Below are 20538 nucleotides of genomic sequence, written 5' to 3'. Positions count from 1 at the left end.
GACTAGTAAGGCACCCCAATCCTCACCCATTACAGGTTACAAGCGAAAAAAGTTTTAATTTGAGTGGGAGTATTTCGCTAGCCACTACGAATGCATTAAACTTCACAAAAGCAATAGGTACTTTACTCTTTCTAGAGGGACGGAGCTCGGGTATAGAGCTACTGTTATGCACATGCATATGAATGACAGAATTAACAAAGTAAATAAATATGAATATAAAATCTATACAAAAGGTTCAATTTCATTAGGCTTTTGGATAACACGAATTTATTTGCTGACCTGACTCTCAGATGTCCCTAGTGGAGTTGTCAAACTGTCATAATGTCTAGATCCGGGGATCTATTGCTAGACATTGACTTTAGAAGTCGCCACCAATCTTTTTTATTTAGGTGTGATTGGCCACCTAAGGAATCTATCATTTCAAGGAACACCTAAGCTTGACTAAGAGTCTCTAAAAAAATAGGTTCAGGTCTATTAATCAGAACAAAGTTCGAGAGTTCGGTTATGAGTGAGGAATGTTATAGCACCCTCACAACGCCCATCGAAAGATGGTACCAGCTCAAATTCGTGTTATCCAATAAGCTTTAAAAATTTTACTAAGTAATTAATTATTGAAAATTATTCTTAATTAACTCCAATACTTTTGGCAAAAAATTAAGAAAATCCCTTTATCTCAAGAGTATGCAAGAAAACTACTGTTTCACTTACAAAGACTCCATTGTCGGATTATTTAACATTTTAAAAAAATTCAAGAAATAAAAGAAGAAAAAAAATAAAATAAACAAAACAAAAAGGAATAATGATTCAACTTTTTGATATAAATCCTTTTCTTTTTACCTTTTTTTTTTTTAAAAAAAAGAACTCATTGCTTTTGTACAAGAAAATTTGATACTTTTAACTTTTCCTTAAAATGTTTTTCTTGATAATTTTTATTTTTAAGAAAAATTGGTACTTCCAACTTTTCCCCAAAAATATATTTTTTTTACTTTTGAAATTCTAATTTTGAGAAAAATTGATACTTTCAACTTTTCCTCAAAATACTTTTTGAAAATTTTATTTTAGAAATTTTATTTTTAAAAAAAATTGATACTTTCAACTTTTCCCTAAAAATATATATTTTTTAAACTTTTTATTTTTAAGAGAAATTGATACTTTCAACTTTCTCTTAAAAAAATATTTTTTGTGTTCAAAGGAAATTGATACAATCAACTTTCCTTCAAAAATATATATTTTTTAAATTTATCTTTAAAAAAAATTGATACTTTCAATTTTTCCTCAAAATATTTTTTTTTGGAAATTTTTATTTTTTTTAGAAAAAAAATTATTGAAAAGAAAGAAAAAATAAAAATAAAAATAAAATTAAGGAATACCAAATAATTTTAAATTAAAAAATAATAATACTAATAAATAAATAAATAAAATAAAATAAACCTTGAATCGGCTTGGCTAGGAGTTAGAATCGCTCGCCTAGAAGAAGAAAAATGGCTCAAGAACGCGACTCCAAAAGAATCGGCTCGGCTCGGTTTGATGGCTGAGGTGCTGGTCGAAATCGGGTCGAAAGTGGGTTGCACTGCGGGTCGGGTCGCTCGAATGGAAAACATGCGGATCTCGAGTTTTCTTTAAACTCAAACGACATCGTTTTTCAGTACTATAAAAGGAAAATTTTAGCCATTCTTCAGTAGAATTCTCTTCCTCCCTCTTTCTCTACTCCCCTTTTCTCTCTCTCTCTATCCCTCTCAAGAACACTGGTTGAAATTTAACCGAATTTTAAAAATTTTTGTCGGAATCTGGGTTGTTCATCGGAAGTTCATCAGAAGGTTGGTTGGTTTCTGGAAATGGTATGCCGAAAACTGGGTAACTTGTTGAAAAATTCAACCAGTGTCGAAAAGGTCGCCAAAAAATTCAAATATTGCCGGAAAAATCAACCAGAATCTAGAATTTCTAGAAATTCCTAGAAAAAACTTCACCAAAAATTCCCTAAAAAAATTACTAATGTCGTAACGGTTTTGTGTCCGCCCGACGAATTTGGAAACGAAATAAAAAATAACGGAGTCGCCACCAATCTTTTTTGGCTAGGTGCGATTGGCCACCTATTAAAACATACCTTTTTAATGAAATCTTAAAATTAATTAAAATTTATTAAAAAGATAATTTTACGGTCTGCGAAACAGTCTGAGTTCGGGAGTCGGTTACGCGTGAGGAAGGATTAGCACCCCCACAACGCCCGTTAAAAACGGTACCAATTAACAACGTGTTATCCTTTGATTTTAATACAAACAGTCTTATTTTCAATATTAAAAAAAATAATTTTCTTGATTTTTATTTATTAAAAATTATTCTCGAGAAAATAAATCAAAACCTTTTTATTGAAATAATTCTTAAAATGTTCCAGTACGTTGGTAACATTAAAAGAACTCTTTCTCACCTAGAGATTTCTTAAAGCATCTCTACTCGGAATACTTTTAGAATCTCATCTTTGGAGGCTCGAATTTATTTTTCGTAAGAAAATGTCATGTTAAAAAAATTTATTCTCGAGAAAAATAAATTAAAACCTTTTTATTGAAATAATTCTTAAAATGTTCCAGTACGTTGGTAACATTAAAAGAATTCTTTCTCACCTAGAGATTTCTTAAAGCATCTCTACTCGGAATACTTTTAGAATCTCATCTTTGGAGGTCTAAATTTACTTTTCGTAAGAAATTATGTCATGCATGCCATGCAAAATATTTTCATGTTTATGCACACATTTTATTCTCATTCAAAAATTTATTAATTATTTTATTAATTTTAATTAAAATTTTGAAGAAAAAAAGGAATTTAATCATATTGAAAATTTTCTATAAATATTCCAATACGCTGGTAATATTTTAAAAAAAATCTTCTCACCTAGAGATTTCTTAAAGCATCTCTACTCGGAATACTTTTAGAATCTCATCATTGGATTAAATTTTTTTCTTCCTATTTTATTACTTATATTTTTTATTATATTCATTAATTTTTATTTATTATTTTAAAAAAGAAAATCTTTACTGTATTGAAAATATTTTTATAAATACTCCAATACGCTGGTAGTACTTAAAAAAAATCTTCTCACCTAGAGATTTCGTAGGCATCACTACTCGGAATACCTTTGAATCTCATCATCGGATAAAAATTTCCTCTTCTCTTATTTTTTTATTAGTTATATTTTAATTTATTAATCAATTTTTATTTATTATTTTTTTTAAAAAAAGAAAATCTTTACTATATTGAAAATTTTTTTATAAATACTCCAATACGCTGGTAGTATTTTAAAAAAAATCTTCTCACCTAGAGATTTCGTAGGCATCACTACTCGGAATACCTTTGAATCTCATCGTCGGATAAAAATTTCCTTTTTCTTTCATTTTTTTACTACTTTAGTATTATTATTAAATTTATTTTTTATGTTATTGTTTTTAAAGTTTATTCTAAAAAATAACATAATTATATAAAAAATTATTTAACCACAATTTCATTAATTAGTCTAACAAATATAGATATTTTAATATGCATAAATATTAATAAAATAATACTTAAAAAATAAGAAAAATTCAAAAAAAAAAATTTTTTTTTACCTGAACCGGACCGGTCAACGGACCGGTCAACTCCTGGTTCGATTCGGCGGTTCGGTTCGGTCTGGTTGGTTCGGTCCGGCGGTTCAGTTCGATCTGGTTGGTTTGGTCCGGCGGTTCGGTTCGGTCCAGTCAGACCGGTCAGAGATGATAAAGGCAGCGGGTCGCGGGTCGGGTGCGCGGACCCCGGGTCGGGTTGCGGGTTGACGCGCGGATCCTCCTTGGCTGAAACGGCGTCGTTTTGGGTCTTTATCTAAACGACGTCGTTTTGAGATTTTGCTTTACTATATATAGCTGAAGATTTTTTTTTTGGTTCATTTGGCTTCTGTTTCAGAAAAAAAAGGGAGAGACGGAGAGAGAGAGCTCTGGGGGAGAGGTCGTCGGTCGGTTGCCGGAGCACCGTGCCAGCCGCCGTCTGGCTCGCCGTCGGCAGTCTTGGACGGTGGTTTCCGATGACCGGGAAAGGTGAAAATTCTTCTGGAAGTTCTCTTCGACGCGATCTTTCCAGATCCGGTGTCCTTTTTACCGGAAACAGCCCTGATCGACGTAGATCGGGGCTCAAAGTTTCGGTCTCTCTTTTTTTCTTTTTTTTTTTTTTTTCTTTGAATCTGCTGATCTCTCTCTTTTTTTTTTCAGGTGGCTTTCTGGCGCTGGGTTCCCCGTTCCAGGGGACTGTTGTTTTTTTTTTTTTTTGTGTGTTTTTGCAGAATTTTTTTTTTACAGAAGCTGCCTTCTTCTTTTCTTTTTTTTTCGTTCCCCTCTTTAGTCTAGTTTACAAGCTCTATTTATAGAGCTTGTTGGGATTCAAATCTCAGATTTTCTAGGATTCGAATCTCATTTTTCAACTGAAAAATCATACCTACCGTCCGTGATTGGTGGCTTGTCGGGAGGTTGATCGGGTAGTTGGTCGGACCAGTTCGGCGCCGTACCAACCCCTTGACTTTTGTTTTATTTCTGTTTCTTTTGTTTGTTTATTTTTTGTTTTTTTGTTTGTTTTGTTAAATATTATTATTATTAAAATAAAACAGTAGATCCGGACAAAACCGGTGTCTACAGCTGCCCCTCTTTGCACATTACTGAGAATCAGGAATAGGGCAAAGACAAAGACAACGATTTTGTCCGAAGATAAATCATGATTTGATTTTTTTTATTTTTTTATTTTTGAAAGGGCTCCTCTCAGCAGAGGTTCAACAACTTTAAAATCTCATCTGAAAATCTTATTTGAAAAAGCTCCTCTCAACAGAGGCTCCACAACTTTAAAATTTTCATCTTGTAAAAGCTCCTCTGTTCTCAGCAGAGGCTCAACAACTTTAAAATCTCATCTGAAAATCTTATTTGAAAAAACTCCTCTCAACAAAGGCTCCACAACTTTTAAAAATTTCATCTTGAAAAAGCTCCTCTCAGCAGAGGCTCAACAACTTTAAAAAAATCTTATCTGAAAAAGCTCCTCTCAGCAGAGGCTCAACAACTTTAAAAATTCATCTTGGAAAAAGCTCCTCTCAGCAGAGGCTCAACAACTTTTAAAAATCTCTCTTGAAAAAAGCTCCTCTCAGCAGAGGCTCAACAACTTTAAAATTCATCTTGGAAAAGCTCCTCTCAGCAGAGGCTCAACAACTTTAAAATTTATCTTGGAAAAGCTCCTCTCAGCAGAGGCTCAACAACTTTAAAAATCTCTCTTGGAAAAAGCTCCTCCCAGCAGAGGCTCAACAACTTTAAAATTCATCTTGGAAAAGCTCCTCTCAGCAGAGGCTCAACAACTTTTAAAAATCTCTCTTGAAAATCTTATTTGAAAAAGCTCCTCTCAACAGAGGTTCAACAACTTTAAAATTCATCTTGGAAAAGCTCTTCTCAGCAGAGGCTCAACAACTTTAAAAATCTCTTGGAAAAGCTCCTCTCAGCAGAGGCTCAACAACTTTTAAAAATCTCTCTTGAAAAAGCTCCTCTCAGCAGAGGCTCAACAACTTTAAAATTCATCTTGGAAAAGCTCCTCTCAGCAGAGGCTCAACAACTTTAAAAATCTCTCTTGGAAAAAGCTCCTCTCAGCAGAGGCTCAACAACTTTAAAATTCATCTTGGAAAAGCTCCTCTCAGCAGAGGCTCAACAACTTTAAAATTCATCTTGGAAAAGCTCCTCTCAGCAGAGGCTCAACAACTTTAAAAATTCTCTCTTGGAAAAGCTCCTCTCAGCAGAGGCTCAACAACTTTAAAAATCTTATCTTGGAAAAGCTCCTCTCAATAGAGGCTCCACAACTTTAAAAATCTTACCTGAAAAAGCTCCTCTCAACAGAGGCTCCACAACTTTAAAAATTCTCTCTTGAAAAAAGCTCCTCTCAGCAGAGGCTCAACAACTTTAAAATTTTCATCTGTTTTCAAATTTGAGTTTTCATCTTTGAACAAGTAAATTTCTCTCTTCCTTTGTTTGGTCATTGTCTTTACCAAAATCTTTTTTTTTTTTTTTTTTTTTTTTTTAAGAGAAGGAAAATTTTTATCTTTGTTACAACTTCTCATGGATGCATGTACTGAGTGCTCATGATGCAATGCATGTAATGCAATCAAAATCGTTCATTGTAGTAAAAAGCTTCTCAAAATCTCTCGCTTTTGACTTCTTTTATCCGAATTCTTATATGACCAATCTGTCTTCAACATCTGACCATAATAGTTTTTTCTTCAAAAGTCTGCAACATCAATGTCTTGTCATGCTTTTCTCATCCTTTTTCATTTGCCTTTGTCAACTTTAAAAGTAATGCTGAGATCTTTCATATTTGTTTTTCTTTTCATCATTTTAAGTTCAAGACAAATAAAATGCAATCACATTTCTCTGATGGACAAAAAATATCAAATAAGGATAAAGGAAAGGATAGGCATTAGTTTCAAATGAAGGATAATGTATTTCCTATGGTTGATAACAAGTGTATGTCAAAGTGTTTGAGTTGAAATAAAGGTGTCAAAAGAATGATCACAAGATAATCATGAACAAAATATTCTCAGATTCTTTCTCTAAAACTAAATCAGATGACTTTCTTGATTATTCAGAGTTCGTCAAACTACACTTGCCCCTGCATTATGGGATCTTTTCTTGATGATGCTTTTGCTTCACATCTAAGCCGCCTTTTCAGGTTTTCAACTTAGATAAGTCATCATTTTTTCTTTTTTTTTTTTTAAGCAAAATATTTCTTCACAACATCTGAATTTATTGGGGTAGGTAAATCACCTCCGTCCATTTCTGCCAAAATCAATGCCCCACCAGAAAAGGCCTTTTTCACCACATACGGGCCTTCCCAATTTGGTGTCCATTTCCCCCGATTATCATGTTGATTTGGAAGAAATCTTTTTAGCACTAAGTCTCCTTCCCTGAAGCAACGGGGACGAGTTTTCTTGTCATATGCTCTCATCATCCTCTTTTGATATAATTGACCGTGACAAAGTGCTGACAGTCTTTTCTCTTCAATGAGGTTTAACTGCTCGTAGCGATTTCGAACCCATTCTGCTTCCTCTAACTCTACCTCTATCAAGACTCTAAGTGAGGGAATTTCCACTTCGACTGGTAGTACAGCTTCCATACCATATACCAAAGAGAACGGTGTGGCTCCAGTAGACGTTCTGACTGATGTTCTATAAGCATGCAAGGCAAAAGGCAATTTCTCATGCCAATCTTTGTAAGTTTCAGTCGTTTTCTCCAGGATTCTTTTGATATTCTTGTTTGCAGCCTCCACTGCCCCATTCATCTTCGGACGATATGGTGCCGAATTACGATGACGGATCTTGAACTGAGTGCATACTTCATTCATCATTTTGTTGTTCAAGTTTTTGGCATTATCAGAAATAATTGTCTCCGGAAGTCCATATCTGCATATTATCTCTCTTTTCATGAACTTACATACCACAGATCGGGTCACGCTAGCATATGATGCAACTTCTACCCATTTGGTGAAGTAATCAATAATTACAAAAATGAATCTATGCCCATTCGAAGCTTTTGGAGTGATGGGACCAATAACATCCATGCCCCACATAGAGAACGGCCAAGGTGGAGCTAGAACATGTAATGTTGATGGCGGAGCATGAATCTTGTCAGCATAAATCTGACATTTATGACATCTCTTAGCATAATCAATACAGTCTCTCTCTATTGTCAACCAATAATAGCCAGCCCTCATAATTTGTCTAGCCATCATATGACCATTTGCATGTGCCCCACAAACTCCATCATGCACTTCTTCAATAATCTTTTTTGCTTCAGCTGCATTTACACATCTTAAGAGCACTTGATCTCGACCTCTTTTGTAAAGGATATCTCCATCAATGAAGAAACTCATAGCCAATCTTCTGATAGTCCTCTTATCATTTTCAGTTGCATGTTCTGGGTATTGCTGGTTTTTAATGTATTGCATGATATCATGATACCATGGCTTCCCATCAATTTCTTTTTCAACACCTGAGCAATGTGCTGGAACATCTTTCACATCCAGCTTGATGGGTTGGATTTCAGTATTTGCATCTATTTTGATCATTGCAGCTAGAGTAGCCAGTGCATCAGCAATTTGGTTTTCCTCTCTAGGTAGATGCTCAAATTGAACTTCTTTAAATTGCTTAACCAACTCAGAGATATATTTATGGTACTGAATCAGCTTAGAGTCTCTTGTCTCCCATTCACCTCGTAACTGATAGATGACTAAAGCTGAATCTCCGAACACATCTAACACTTTGATCTTTTTTTCAATTGCTGCTTGTAGACCCGTAACACAGGCCTCATATTCAGCCACATTGTTTGTGCAATTAAAATTTAATCTGGCTGTGATGGGGTAATAATGTCCATCAGGAGATATCAAAATTGCCCCAATACCATGACCCAAAGCATTAGGAGCTCCATCAAAATACATCCTCCATGATTTTTCAACAGGTTTATTTTCTTCAATGGCTATCACATCCTCATCAGAAAAATCTAATTTCATTGGCTCATAATCTTCGCCTGCACGATCAGCAAGGAATTCAGCTATTGCACTCCCTTTAATAGCTTTTTGAGCCACATAAATGATATCATATTCTGAAAGCATAACTTGCCACCGTGCTATTCTTCCTGTCAATGAGGGCTTTTCGAAGATATACTTAATAGGATCCAGTTTTGCTATGAGCCAAGTAGTGTGATAAAGCATGTATTGTCTAAGCCTTCGAGCTGTCCAGGTTAATGCACAACACATTTTCTCTAATGGTGAATACTTTGACTCATAATCAGTGAACTTCTTACTCAAGTAGTAAATTGCTCGTTCTTTCTTATCAGTTTCATCTCTTTGCCCCAGCACACATCCCATTGAATTTTTATGCACTGTTAAGTACAAAATCAAAGGTTTTCTTGGCATTGGTGGCACCAACACAGGTGGATTTGACAAGTATTCTTTGATCTTATCAAAAGCTTCTTGGCACTCATCATTCCATTCTCCAGGATCATATTTTCTAAGAAGCTTGAAAATAGGATCACACTTATAAGTGAGTTGAGAGATGAAGCGAGCAATATAATTTAATCTCCCTAAGAAGCCTCGCACTTCTTTTGAAGTATGAGGAAGAGATAAGTTTTGGATGGCTTGTATCTTATCCGGGTCCACTTCGATTCCTTTTTCACTGACTACAAAGCCCAATAGTTTTCCTGATTTGGCTCTAAATGTACATTTGGCAGGATTCAACTTCAACTGAAATCTTCTCAACCTGTCGAACAGCTTTTTGAGATTGACTATATGATCCTCTCCTTCACGAGATTTTACAATCATATCATCCACATACACTTCTATCTCTTTATGCATCATGTCATGAAAAAGAGTCACCATTGCTCTTTGATAAGTAGCACCAGCATTTTTCAACCCAAAAGGCATGACTTTGTAACAGAATGTTCCCCACATGGTCACAAATGTAGTTTTCTCCATATCATCTCGAGCCATCTTGATCTGATTATAGCCTGAGAAACCATCCATAAAGGAAAATGTGAAGTGCCTAGCAGTATTATCCACTAGAGTATCGATGTGAGGTAAAGGAAAGTTATCCTTGGGACTTGCTCTATTTAGATCTCGATAATCGACACACATTCTCACTTTTCCATCCTTCTTAGGAACTGGCACTATGTTGGCTACCCATTCAGGATATTTTGCCACTTCTAAAAATCCAGCATCGAATTGTTTCTTCACTTCCTCTTTAATTTTCAGTAGCATCTCTGGTTTCATGCGCCTTAGCTTTTGCTGCATCGGCTTACATCCTGGTTTTAAAGGTAACTTGTGCTCTACAATATCAGTGCTGAGTCCTGGCATATCCTGGTAAGTCCACGCGAACATATCTACATATTCTCGGAGTAACTCTTCTAGCTTCTTTCTTTCAACTGGTAAAAGAGATGTACCAATTTTGACCTCCTTTTTATTCTCACCATCTCCCAAATTTACTGATTCAGTAATTTCTTGGTGGGGTTCAATTGGCTTATCTTCATGTTCTATTAATTTTAACAAATCAAGAGGCAGTGTGTAGTTATCTGAATCTTCCTCATTATCAAGTTCATCAACATGAATTAAATTTTCAAAATCAAATCCGAGATTATTGCCATGATTATCTTCATGTTCATTGTTTGGGACCCTGCAAAAGGGTAAGATGAAGAAAATATTGGCACACAAAAATGGAATGGCAAGAAAATGTAGGAAAGAAAAGAATGAAAGGTAAAATGAAGATAATAGAAGAAATGTGGATGCATCTTCTAAGTCTTTTATTAAAATGACAAACATAAACACACCATAAAAGATCTCCTAATACTCGTAGAAAGTAATTAGGGATTTAAAGTTTCACATTACTTTTCCAAAGCTTTAAAAACAATAGGCAGCTCCGTAACTTTCCAATTATCCAGCTCAAAATCTGAAGGACAAGGGTACACGAACAACTCTTCACTTCGACTCTTCTTTTCCCCATCATCCACCATTTGAATGGCCAGCTCTGAAAATTTTTCCATGAATCCTGCACTTGAGGCTCTCGGTAAATCTGAATAAATGTATCCTCCTGAGTGAAAAGAATCATAGAGGTGTGGAATGACTATAGGCTCTGACTCCAGCTCATATCCCTTAAGATTAGCTATCCTCTTATCTCTTTTCTCATTCACCATTCTTGTTCTGTCCCCTCTTGTTGGCTTATATCCCAAGCCAAATCTATCTCTCTTTTCATTTATAGTCGATGGCTTCGTGATTCCTTGCAGGTTCTTCCCAAGTCCGGCTTCAGGTCGCCATCCCATCTTGGTAAGCTGTTTGACTACCATTTTAGTAGTCGTAGATAAGTATGGCGAATACAATTTAGATCCTCCAGCTATATATGTTGCATTGGCAATCTCGAAAGATCTATAAGAGCATTCTAAAGCTTCATCTGCTGATTCCACATAAGGAGTATTTATCGGTTGAGTTACCAATAAATCTTCTTCCCCTGTCACACATGTTAGCTTCCCTTCAACAATGAATTTGACTTTTTGATGTAATGAGGATGGAACAGCACCTGCCATATGGATCCACGGCCTACCCAATAAGCAACTGTATGAAGGAGAGATGTCCATAACTTGAAATTTCACATTGAAAATGCATGGGCCAATTTGCAATGGCACTTCTATATCTCCTAGCACCTCTCTTCTGGTTCCATCAAAGGCTCTCACTATCATATGACTAGGTTTCATATAAGATCCATCAACAGGAAGTTTTGTTAAAGTAGTCACAGGCATAACATTGATGGATGAACCATTATCAATCAAAACCTTAGCCATTATATGACTTTTACATTTCACAGTAATGTGAAGAGCCTTGGTACTTCCTCTACCTTCAGGAGGAATCTCTTCATCACTGAAAGAGATATAGTTTGAAATCGTCAGATTGCCAACAAGCTGTTCCACATATTCAACAGAAGCATTGTGAGACACATATGCTTGATTTAGCACTTTCAGCAAAGCATTACGGTGTGACTCTGAACTGAGCAATAATGACAATAGCGAAATTCTAGCTGGCATCTTGTTCAGCTGTTCTACCACGCTATACTCGCTATGTTTTATTAACTTCAAAAATTCACCTGCTTCACTTTCAGATACTGGCTTCTGCCATTCTTTTTCTAGGGTTGTGTCAAGACCACTCTGATTTTCATTTTCTTCTCCTACTTTGGCTTTCTCCTTTCTAGCTTTTTCTAGAGCTTCTGGGGTATAACACCTCCCACTTCGAGTTATGCCTCCTACACCCGTTATGTTGGCAGTATCTGGGTTAACTACGACATCATAATCATACTTCCAAGGTACTGTTTTATCATTCTGATATGGAAAAGGGCCAGGAACTTTAATTGTCACCACTGGTCGAGAGACGGGTTTTTCTAGCTTTGATGTTGGCTTTTCATCATAATAGATAGTTACCGGTCTACGTACAAACTTATTCTTTGAATCAATGGTAGACACTTCAGTTTTCACCAACTCTCCTCTTTCTTGATAAAACTCCATTCGACCTTCATCTATCAATTTTTGCACCTCCTGACGAAATTGATGACAATTCTGGATAGAATGCCCCAGAACACCTCTGTGATAATTGCAGCTTTCAGTTGAGTTTATTATTTCAGAGTAATTTTGAGGTTCTATTGGCTTCAACATGTCAGTTTTGACCAATACTTCGAACACCTTAGCCATAGGAGTTTTGACCTCTTCTATTCTTCTTTTCACATAGCTTGTTTGCCCATCAATCAAAGCATTTATTGATGGTCTGGTATGATTCGGTAGAGGGTTCCCATTGACATTTGGAGTCCCTTGTTGGCTGGTATCAAAATTTAATACTCCTTCATTGATTAACCCCTGCACTTTACGCTTCAAAGCAGTACAGTTCTCAGTGGAATGACCTGGATTCCCATAATGATAATCACAATGTGCATTGGGGTCATACCATTTGGGAAACGGAGGTTTCATAGGTTCAATGATAACAGGAGCAAGCAGATGTTTCTCAACAAGTCGAGGATACAAATCTGTATATGTCATGGGAATGGGATCGAAAGTGAGTTTTTCTTGGGTATTTCTTGGGGCTCTTGGACCACTATTAGGTCTCCAGTCTGGTCTTGTAGGTATAACAGGACGATTATAGGAATAGGTGGGTGTTCAAAAGGATGGCTGAAAACGGGGTGAATAAGCTGGTTGTGGTAATGACTGGTATGGTTGATATGAATGGGGGGTGGATGTAACATGGTTTATAGAAGGGTAATGGGTTTGGTAGACTGGTACAGAGTAGGGTGTGAAACCTCTGAATTGTTGCCCCACAAAATTTACTGCTTGGGCCTCATTCTCTTTCTTTCTAGGAGCTCCACTCTTTCTTGCTCCACTTGTCTCTCCCACATCAAGCTTACCATTTTTTATGGCACTTTCAATGATCTCTCCTGATATCACCATATCTGTAAAGTTCTTGGTTGCATTGCCTATCAATCTCTCATAATATGGTGCTTTCAAGGTGTTCACAAATAAAATAGTTGTTTCTTTTTCAGTGAGAGGAGGTTGGACTTGTGCAGCCACGTCTCTCCATCTTTGTGCATACTCCTTAAAGTTTTCAGTTACTTTCTTTTCCATGCTTTGAAGAGACAGACGATCTGAAACCATATCCGTGACATGCCGATATTGTGTAAGGAATGCCTTTGTAAGCTCTTGCCAAGAACGAATATGAGTCCTATCTAGCTGGACATACTACCTAGCTGCAGAACCCGTAAGACTATCTTGAAATATGTGCATTAACAACTTCTCATCTCGAGCATATGCTGCCATCTTTCGACAATACATGGTGATATGGGTCATTGGGCATTTTGTACCATCATATTTTTCAAATTCAGGGACCTTGAATTTAGGTGGAATTACCACATCTGGAACTAAACAAAGATCAGCTGCATCTGTGGAGCCATAAAAATTCATTCCCTCTACAGCCCTAAGCCTTTCCTCCAATATCTTCATCTTCTCCCGGGCACTGGTATCTTCTACTTTTTCAGGTGTCTGCATCCCTAGCTTTTCTCTTTCCTTGGGATCATCTAAATCAGGAACTAAGATTGGCTCAGGTGGTTTTTCCATCATAATGGGATTAACAAAATTCTGAAATTGTCCTGGAGCAGGTGTGGATGTCATTCCTGGATAAGGATTAGGATATCCACCAGGAGTAAAAATTGGTACTCTAGTTCCTTGTGAAGGTTGGTTCAGTCGTGGCTCAAACCCTGGAGGATAGACAGGATCTACCATATCTGGCGATTGTTCTTGAAAGCTAGGATTTTCTTCCACTATTTTTCCTTTGTCAAGTTTCTTGAGCATATCCATTATTATACTAAGATCTCCTTTTAGTTCTTCTTGAGCTTTTTCAATTCTCTCAAATCGACTGGCCTGTTCTTGCTCCATGATTCTTGTCTGTGTCCTGGTATTGTATGAATGACGAGTAGGTTGGGCCGAAATTTTTGATGGGCGAGCTATTCTTGAACCTTTATTACCACAAAATTTTTTTATTTTGAAAAAGAAAAGAAAAAAATAAAATTAGAATGCTATGTGTTAAAAATTTACTTTATGAAAAATGATGTATATGATGCATGAATGCAAGTGAGAGATATTTGTTCTTGAACGAATTTCAACATTAGAAATTTTTATTGATCTCATACAACTTTTATTACATAGGATTTATCATCCTAGAGTTATATCCATAAAAGCATTTGACTTGCTCATAATGGTCCTTCACCTCATCTAGAAAGTTCACTAGGCACTGTCCATATTCTCCTATGGGATTGACTTTTCTTCTTAATGCTTCTACCTTTTCAACCATCTCCCATGCTTTCCTCACTGCCTTGCAAACTTGATTAGTCAAGTGCTTTATGTACTGTTGCCTCCCTAAACTTTCTGCCTTCCATCTCATATGAGCATCCCTTTCTGAATCACATGTGAAGATCCAATCTTTTTCCCTTCTATGCCACTCATCTATCATTGCTGAAATATGACTTTTGTGGTCTTGCAGTTGTAGCTCTAACCCTTGGATCACTTGGTGAAGCGATTCTTTTTCATTCAATACTTCGAAGTGCTTTTTTCTTTCTTCTGCGAGCATGACTTTTAATCTTTTCTTTTCATTTTGGCATTCCACCAATCTTGCTGAGGTTGTAGAGTATAATCCCTTCCAATTCTGACATTCTTGAGAAATTCTGGTGGTCTCCTCTTGCTTTTCTTGAGCTTTGCCCTTCCATTGGTTTATTCCCTCTCGGAGCTTATCCATTTCACGTTGTCGGCCAAGGTAAGACTTGGTAACTAGTAACCTCTTATTTTCTTGATGTAGATCTTTCAAGTCACTATTAGCCAAATCTCGCTCTTTTATGACTTTTTCTAATATGCTCCCTTGTATCTCCGCTTCATATCTTAATTGCCCTACTTTTTCACGAAGTCTCAAATTTTCTCTTCTTATTTCTTCTTTTTCAGCTTCTAATTCTTTCTTAACAAGCTCAACTTCTGATAATTGCACCTCTTCTGAAAGATTAACCAATTGATATGAGCTATCATCAGGAGGGAGTACTATGTCTCTAGGCCGCATTGCTTTCCAAATCTGATAATCAGAAGTGACTTTATCGATGAGAGGCCCTAACCTCATTCTTTGTGTTCTCTTCCATGCTTGGATCAACTGCTCCGAAGTTCTTGATGGATTTGATTCCCCATAAATGAATTCTACTTGGACCAGGCCATGAGTAGCAGGAACAAACTGTTTTGCACCAAATTGCCTAAGTGCCATCAATGGAGCATAACTTACAACACCCCATAGCCCTAATAACGGAATCCATGGCTCATTTCCTCCACGATACAACAAGGGCACACGAGGCATCCAAGGCACCATCCATTCGATTTCATCCCCAGTAATCCTTCGTAAGAAAAGGACCCATTCTTCCTTAGTCTTTAATGTCGGCCATTGGCTTTTGCAAAACTCTTCGAGTGGTGCTTTATTTCGAAGATATGGTTTCAAAAATGCACTTTTCCCACATTTGAAATGACTTCTGACCCATACGTATAATAGAGATGCACATCCTATGAATCGACCTTTCCCATTTCGTCGACAAAAATTCAATGACCTGATGGTTTCGGCTAGGACTGCTGGAGCGGGATTAATTGTTTGGGTTTTAATTTGCTCGAAAAAGTCTACCACAGTTATCTCAATGTAACCCAAAGTCTTTGGAAAGATTACCATGCCATACAATGCTAGAGCAAACACATCCATACCTTGATCATTATCCAAATGCTCCTGAATGAAATTTCGAAGAAAGTCCCAACGAATGCCGAGATGTTTACCTTTAGACTTCACAAAGGAATCAATGGTTTCTACTTTAACCTCCATAAGCTTGGCTAACTTTTTACGATAACCTGATTTTGGCTTTCGGGTAAATACTTTATCTGGACATTGTAATTCTATCCCGAGCAAAATCGAATACTCCTCGATGGTTGGCACCAAATCTTCCTGATTAAAAGTGAAGCATCTATAGGATGGATCCCAAAACTGTATAGCTGCTTTGACCAGCTGTTCATCAACCATTACTGAAATGAGAGATGCAATCTGCCCATACTTTTTGCAAAAGCTTTCTTTTCTTCCTTCACTTAACTGACCCCAGATAGCAGCTAACTCTTTTAAATCATTCTGTGTGAGATCTAAATGCACTTTTTCGGGTAACTCAGACATATAACTGGTATGCAAACAATCTCCGTTCTTTTGTTGAGCCTCTTTCGACCAAACATGTACTTCATTATACGACTCACATGGCACACTGACTGAGGATGAGCAAATCTGTAGTTCTATGGGATCCATGAAAACTTCTTGGGAGAAATGTCCTTGAGCAAATATCTCGATGCAAAACTGTATGATATGATTAATGTAACAAAATTGAGTTAGTGTGAGGATGTGATTTTAAAAAAAATTTGTTTTTTTTTTTTTAGAGATTTTTTTGTTTGTTTTGTTTTGTTTTGTATTATACACAACTTTTATTCTTGGATATTTTTTACAAGAAAGTGGATGGAGCTCTACATAAGGCTGGTTTCCTAGGCTTATTATATGCTGGGTTTGGATTGACAGGGTCTAAAGGTTCCCAAATTGTTCCTTACTGTCGTCCATATTGGACTAGTAAGGCATCCCGATCCTCACCCATTACAGGCTACTAACGGAAAGGGTTCAATTCGAGTGAAAGTATTTCGCTTGCCATTGCGGAGGTTATCACCTCACGAGAGCAATAGGTACTTTACTTCCTTCTATAAAGGACGAAGCCCGGGTATAGAGCTCATGTATGAGATGCATCGTGCCATTGTGTGCAAATATATCCTAATTTATTGAAAGCAATAATAAAACATAAGAGGCATAATAAGAGAAATGTGTGTGAATTTTTTTGCTTTTTATTTTTGATTTGTTTGGTTTTGTTTTGTTTTACTAAAAATGAAGAATAAAAAATTAAGAATTTGATTAAGACTATTTAAATCAAAATTTAAGGATAACAAGTAGTTAATTTTGGCTTGACTCTCAAAAACAAAATGCGTCCCCAGCGGAGTCGCCAAGCTGTCGTAACGGTTTTGTGTCCGCCCGACGAATTTGGAAACGAAATAAAAAATAACGGAGTCGCCACCAATCTTTTTTGGCTAGGTGCGATTGGCCACCTATTAAAACATACCTTTTTAATGAAATCTTAAAATTAATTAAAATTTATTAAAAAGATAATTTTACGGTCTGCGAAACAGTCTGAGTTCGGGAGTCGGTTACGCGTGAGGAAGGATTAGCACCCCCACAACGCCCGTTAAAAACGGTACCAATTAACAACGTGTTATCCTTTGATTTTAATACAAACAGTCTTATTTTCAATATTAAAAAAAATAATTTTCTTGATTTTTATTTATTAAAAATTATTCTCGAGAAAATAAATCAAAACCTTTTTATTGAAATAATTCTTAAAATGTTCCAGTACGTTGGTAACATTAAAAGAACTCTTTCTCACCTAGAGATTTCTTAAAGCATCTCTACTCGGAATACTTTTAGAATCTCATCTTTGGAGGCTCGAATTTATTTTTCGTAAGAAAATGTCATGTTAAAAAAATTTATTCTCGAGAAAAATAAATTAAAACCTTTTTATTGAAATAATTCTTAAAATGTTCCAGTACGTTGGTAACATTAAAAGAATTCTTTCTCACCTAGAGATTTCTTAAAGCATCTCTACTCGGAATACTTTTAGAATCTCATCTTTGGAGGTCTAAATTTACTTTTCGTAAGAAATTATGTCATGCATGCCATGCAAAATATTTTCATGTTTATGCACACATTTTATTCTCATTCAAAAATTTATTAATTATTTTATTAATTTTAATTAAAATTTTGAAGAAAAAAAGGAATTTAATCATATTGAAAATTTTCTATAAATATTCCAATACGCTGGTAATATTTTAAAAAAAATCTTCTCACCTAGAGATTTCTTAAAGCATCTCTACTCGGAATACTTTTAGAATCTCATCATTGGATTAAATTTTTTTCTTCCTATTTTATTACTTATATTTTTTATTATATTCATTAATTTTTATTTATTATTTTAAAAAAGAAAATCTTTACTGTATTGAAAATATTTTTATAAATACTCCAATACGCTGGTAGTACTTAAAAAAAATCTTCTTACCTAGAGATTTCGTAGGCATCACTACTCGGAATACCTTTGAATCTCATCATCGGATAAAAATTTCCTCTTCTCTTATTTTTTTATTAGTTATATTTTAATTTATTAATCAATTTTAATTTATTATTTTTTTTAAAAAAAGAAAATCTTTACTATATTGAAAATTTTTTTATAAATACTCCAATACGCTGGTAGTATTTTAAAAAAAATCTTCTCACCTAGAGATTTCGTAGGCATCACTACTCGGAATACCTTTGAATCTCATCGTCGGATAAAAATTTCCTTTTTCTTTCATTTTTTTACTACTTTAGTATTATTATTAAATTTATTTTTTATGTTATTGTTTTTAAAGTTTATTCTAAAAAATAACATAATTATATAAAAAATTATTTAACCACAATTTCATTAATTAGTCTAACAAATATAGATATTTTAATATGCATAAATATTAATAAAATAATACTTAAAAAATAAGAAAAATTCAAAAAAAAAAATTTTTTTTTACCTGAACCGGACCGGTCAACGGACCGGTCAACTCCTGGTTCGGTTCGGCGGTTCGGTTCGGTCTGGTTGGTTCGGTCCGACGGTTCAGTTCGATCTGGTTGGTTTGGTCCGGCGGTTCGGTTCGGTCCAGTCAGATCGGTCAGAGATGATAAAGGCAGCGGGTCGCGGGTCGGGTGCGCGGACCCCGGGTCGGGTTGCGGGTTGACGCGCGGATCCTCCTTGGCTGAAACGGCGTCGTTTTGGGTCTTTATCTAAACGACGTCGTTTTGAGATTTTGCTTTACTATATATAGCTGAAGATTTTTTTTTTGGTTCATTTGGCTTCTGTTTCAGAAAAAAAAGGGAGAGACGGAGAGAGAGAGCTCTGGGGGAGAGGTCGTCGGTCGGTTGCCGGAGCACCGTGCCGGCCGCCGTCTGGCTCGCCGTCGGCAGTCTTGGACGGTGGTTTCCGATGACCGGGAAAGGTGAAAATTCTTCTGGAAGTTCTCTTCGACGCGATCTTTCCAGATCCGGTGTCCTTTTTACTGGAAACAGCCCTGATCGACGTAGATCGGGGCTCAAAGTTTCGGTCTCTCTTTTTTTTTTTTTTTTTTTTTTTCTTTGAATCTGCTGATCTCTCTCTTTTTTTTTTCAGGTGGCTTTCTGGCGCTGGGTTCCCCGTTCCAGGGGACTGTTGTTTTTTTTTTTTTTTTGTGTGTTTTTGCAGAATTTTTTTTTTACAGAAGCTGCCTTCTTCTTTTCTTTTTTTTTCGTTCCCCCCTTTAGTCTAGTTTACAAGCTCTATTTATAGAGCTTGTTGGGATTCAAATCTCAGATTTTCTAGGATTCGAATCTCATTTTTCAACTGAAAAATCATACCTACCGTCCGTGATTGGTGGCTTGTCGGGAGGTTGATCGGGTAGTTGGTCGGACCAGTTCGGCGCCGTACCAACCCCTTGACTTTTGTTTTATTTCTGTTTCTTTTGTTTGTTTATTTTTTGTTTTTTTGTTTGTTTTGTTAAATATTATTATTATTAAAATAAAACAGTAGATCCGGACAAAACCGGTGTCTACAACTAAAATCCTTAAGATTGCTTTTGACCTTTCTAAACGCCTTTATGCTTTTCTTTTCTTCCTATGTGTTCTTTCCGTGTCTTTGGGTTCTGTTTAAACATTTATTTATAGAGATTGATGAGAAGAGTTTCTGATCAATCCCAATTCCATCTGGGATTGGGATTCAAACTTTGAATCCAATTCCCACTCTACCGGTCTCTAAATTCACGACCAAATTCATTCCAATTTTTTTATACTAATCATAATCCCAACCGAAAATTGATCAAGAAAAGAGATAAAAATAAAAATAATAGATAAATAATAAAATATATTAATAGATAACTAAAAAAATAGATAAATAAATAAATAAAATATTAATAGATAAATAATAATAATAATAATAATGAAAATAATTAAATTAAATTAAATTAAATTAAAATTAAAAAAAAAATGAGCCCATATTACCCATTTGGACCAGACCCATTGATCCGGGCCTAGACCAAATTAGATGTCTACATGAGTTATTTTTTATTTTTTGTTTTTGTTTTTTTTGTTTTTGTTGTGTTTCAATTTTTTCAAAAATTTTTATTTTTTTATTAGATAAATTTTGTGAGAAAATGATATCAATTGATGTATTTACATGTCAACCCATTTGGCTTTTTTTTTTTTTTTTAACTTTCACCTTTTATTTTTTCAAATAGGTAAATTTTGGAGTAAAAACGATGAATAAAGATGGCAAAAAAATTTTTTTAACTA

The 20538-nt window shown here is 35.5% G+C and overlaps 1 protein-coding gene and 2 long non-coding RNA genes across 3 annotated transcripts; 2 read left to right on the top strand and 1 right to left on the bottom strand.

Annotated features, from left to right (window-relative positions):
* The first annotated feature begins 3653 nt into the window (after positions 1-3653).
* LOC149515808 (uncharacterized) lies at positions 3654-4636 on the top strand. Its single transcript, XR_016326282.1, has 2 exons — positions 3654-4058; positions 4230-4636. It is a non-coding gene; the product is annotated as an uncharacterized LOC149515808 (long non-coding RNA).
* A 1422-nt stretch (positions 4637-6058) lies between these two features.
* Positions 6059-14116, bottom strand: LOC149515807 (uncharacterized). The gene is given in 3 exon segments (XM_089741797.1): positions 6059-10356; positions 10434-12554; positions 12750-14116. Coding segments are annotated over 3 exon segments (6963 nt in total). The 5' UTR covers positions 13986-14116; the 3' UTR covers positions 6059-6750.
* Positions 14117-18777: 4661 nt separating this feature from the next.
* Positions 18778-19812, top strand: LOC149515806 (uncharacterized). Its single transcript, XR_016326281.1, has 2 exons — positions 18778-19214; positions 19385-19812. It is a non-coding gene; the product is annotated as an uncharacterized LOC149515806 (long non-coding RNA).
* Positions 19813-20538: the final 726 nt, after the last annotated feature.

This window comes from Durio zibethinus, chromosome 12 (assembly GCF_047325235.1).
Source record: "Durio zibethinus cultivar Kanyao isolate XHJ-2024 chromosome 12, ASM4732523v1, whole genome shotgun sequence".
Classification (NCBI taxonomy): domain Eukaryota; kingdom Viridiplantae; phylum Streptophyta; class Magnoliopsida; order Malvales; family Malvaceae; genus Durio; species Durio zibethinus.
The sequence above is the reverse complement of the archived record's forward strand: the minus strand, read 5'-3'. Positions and strand labels throughout refer to the sequence as shown.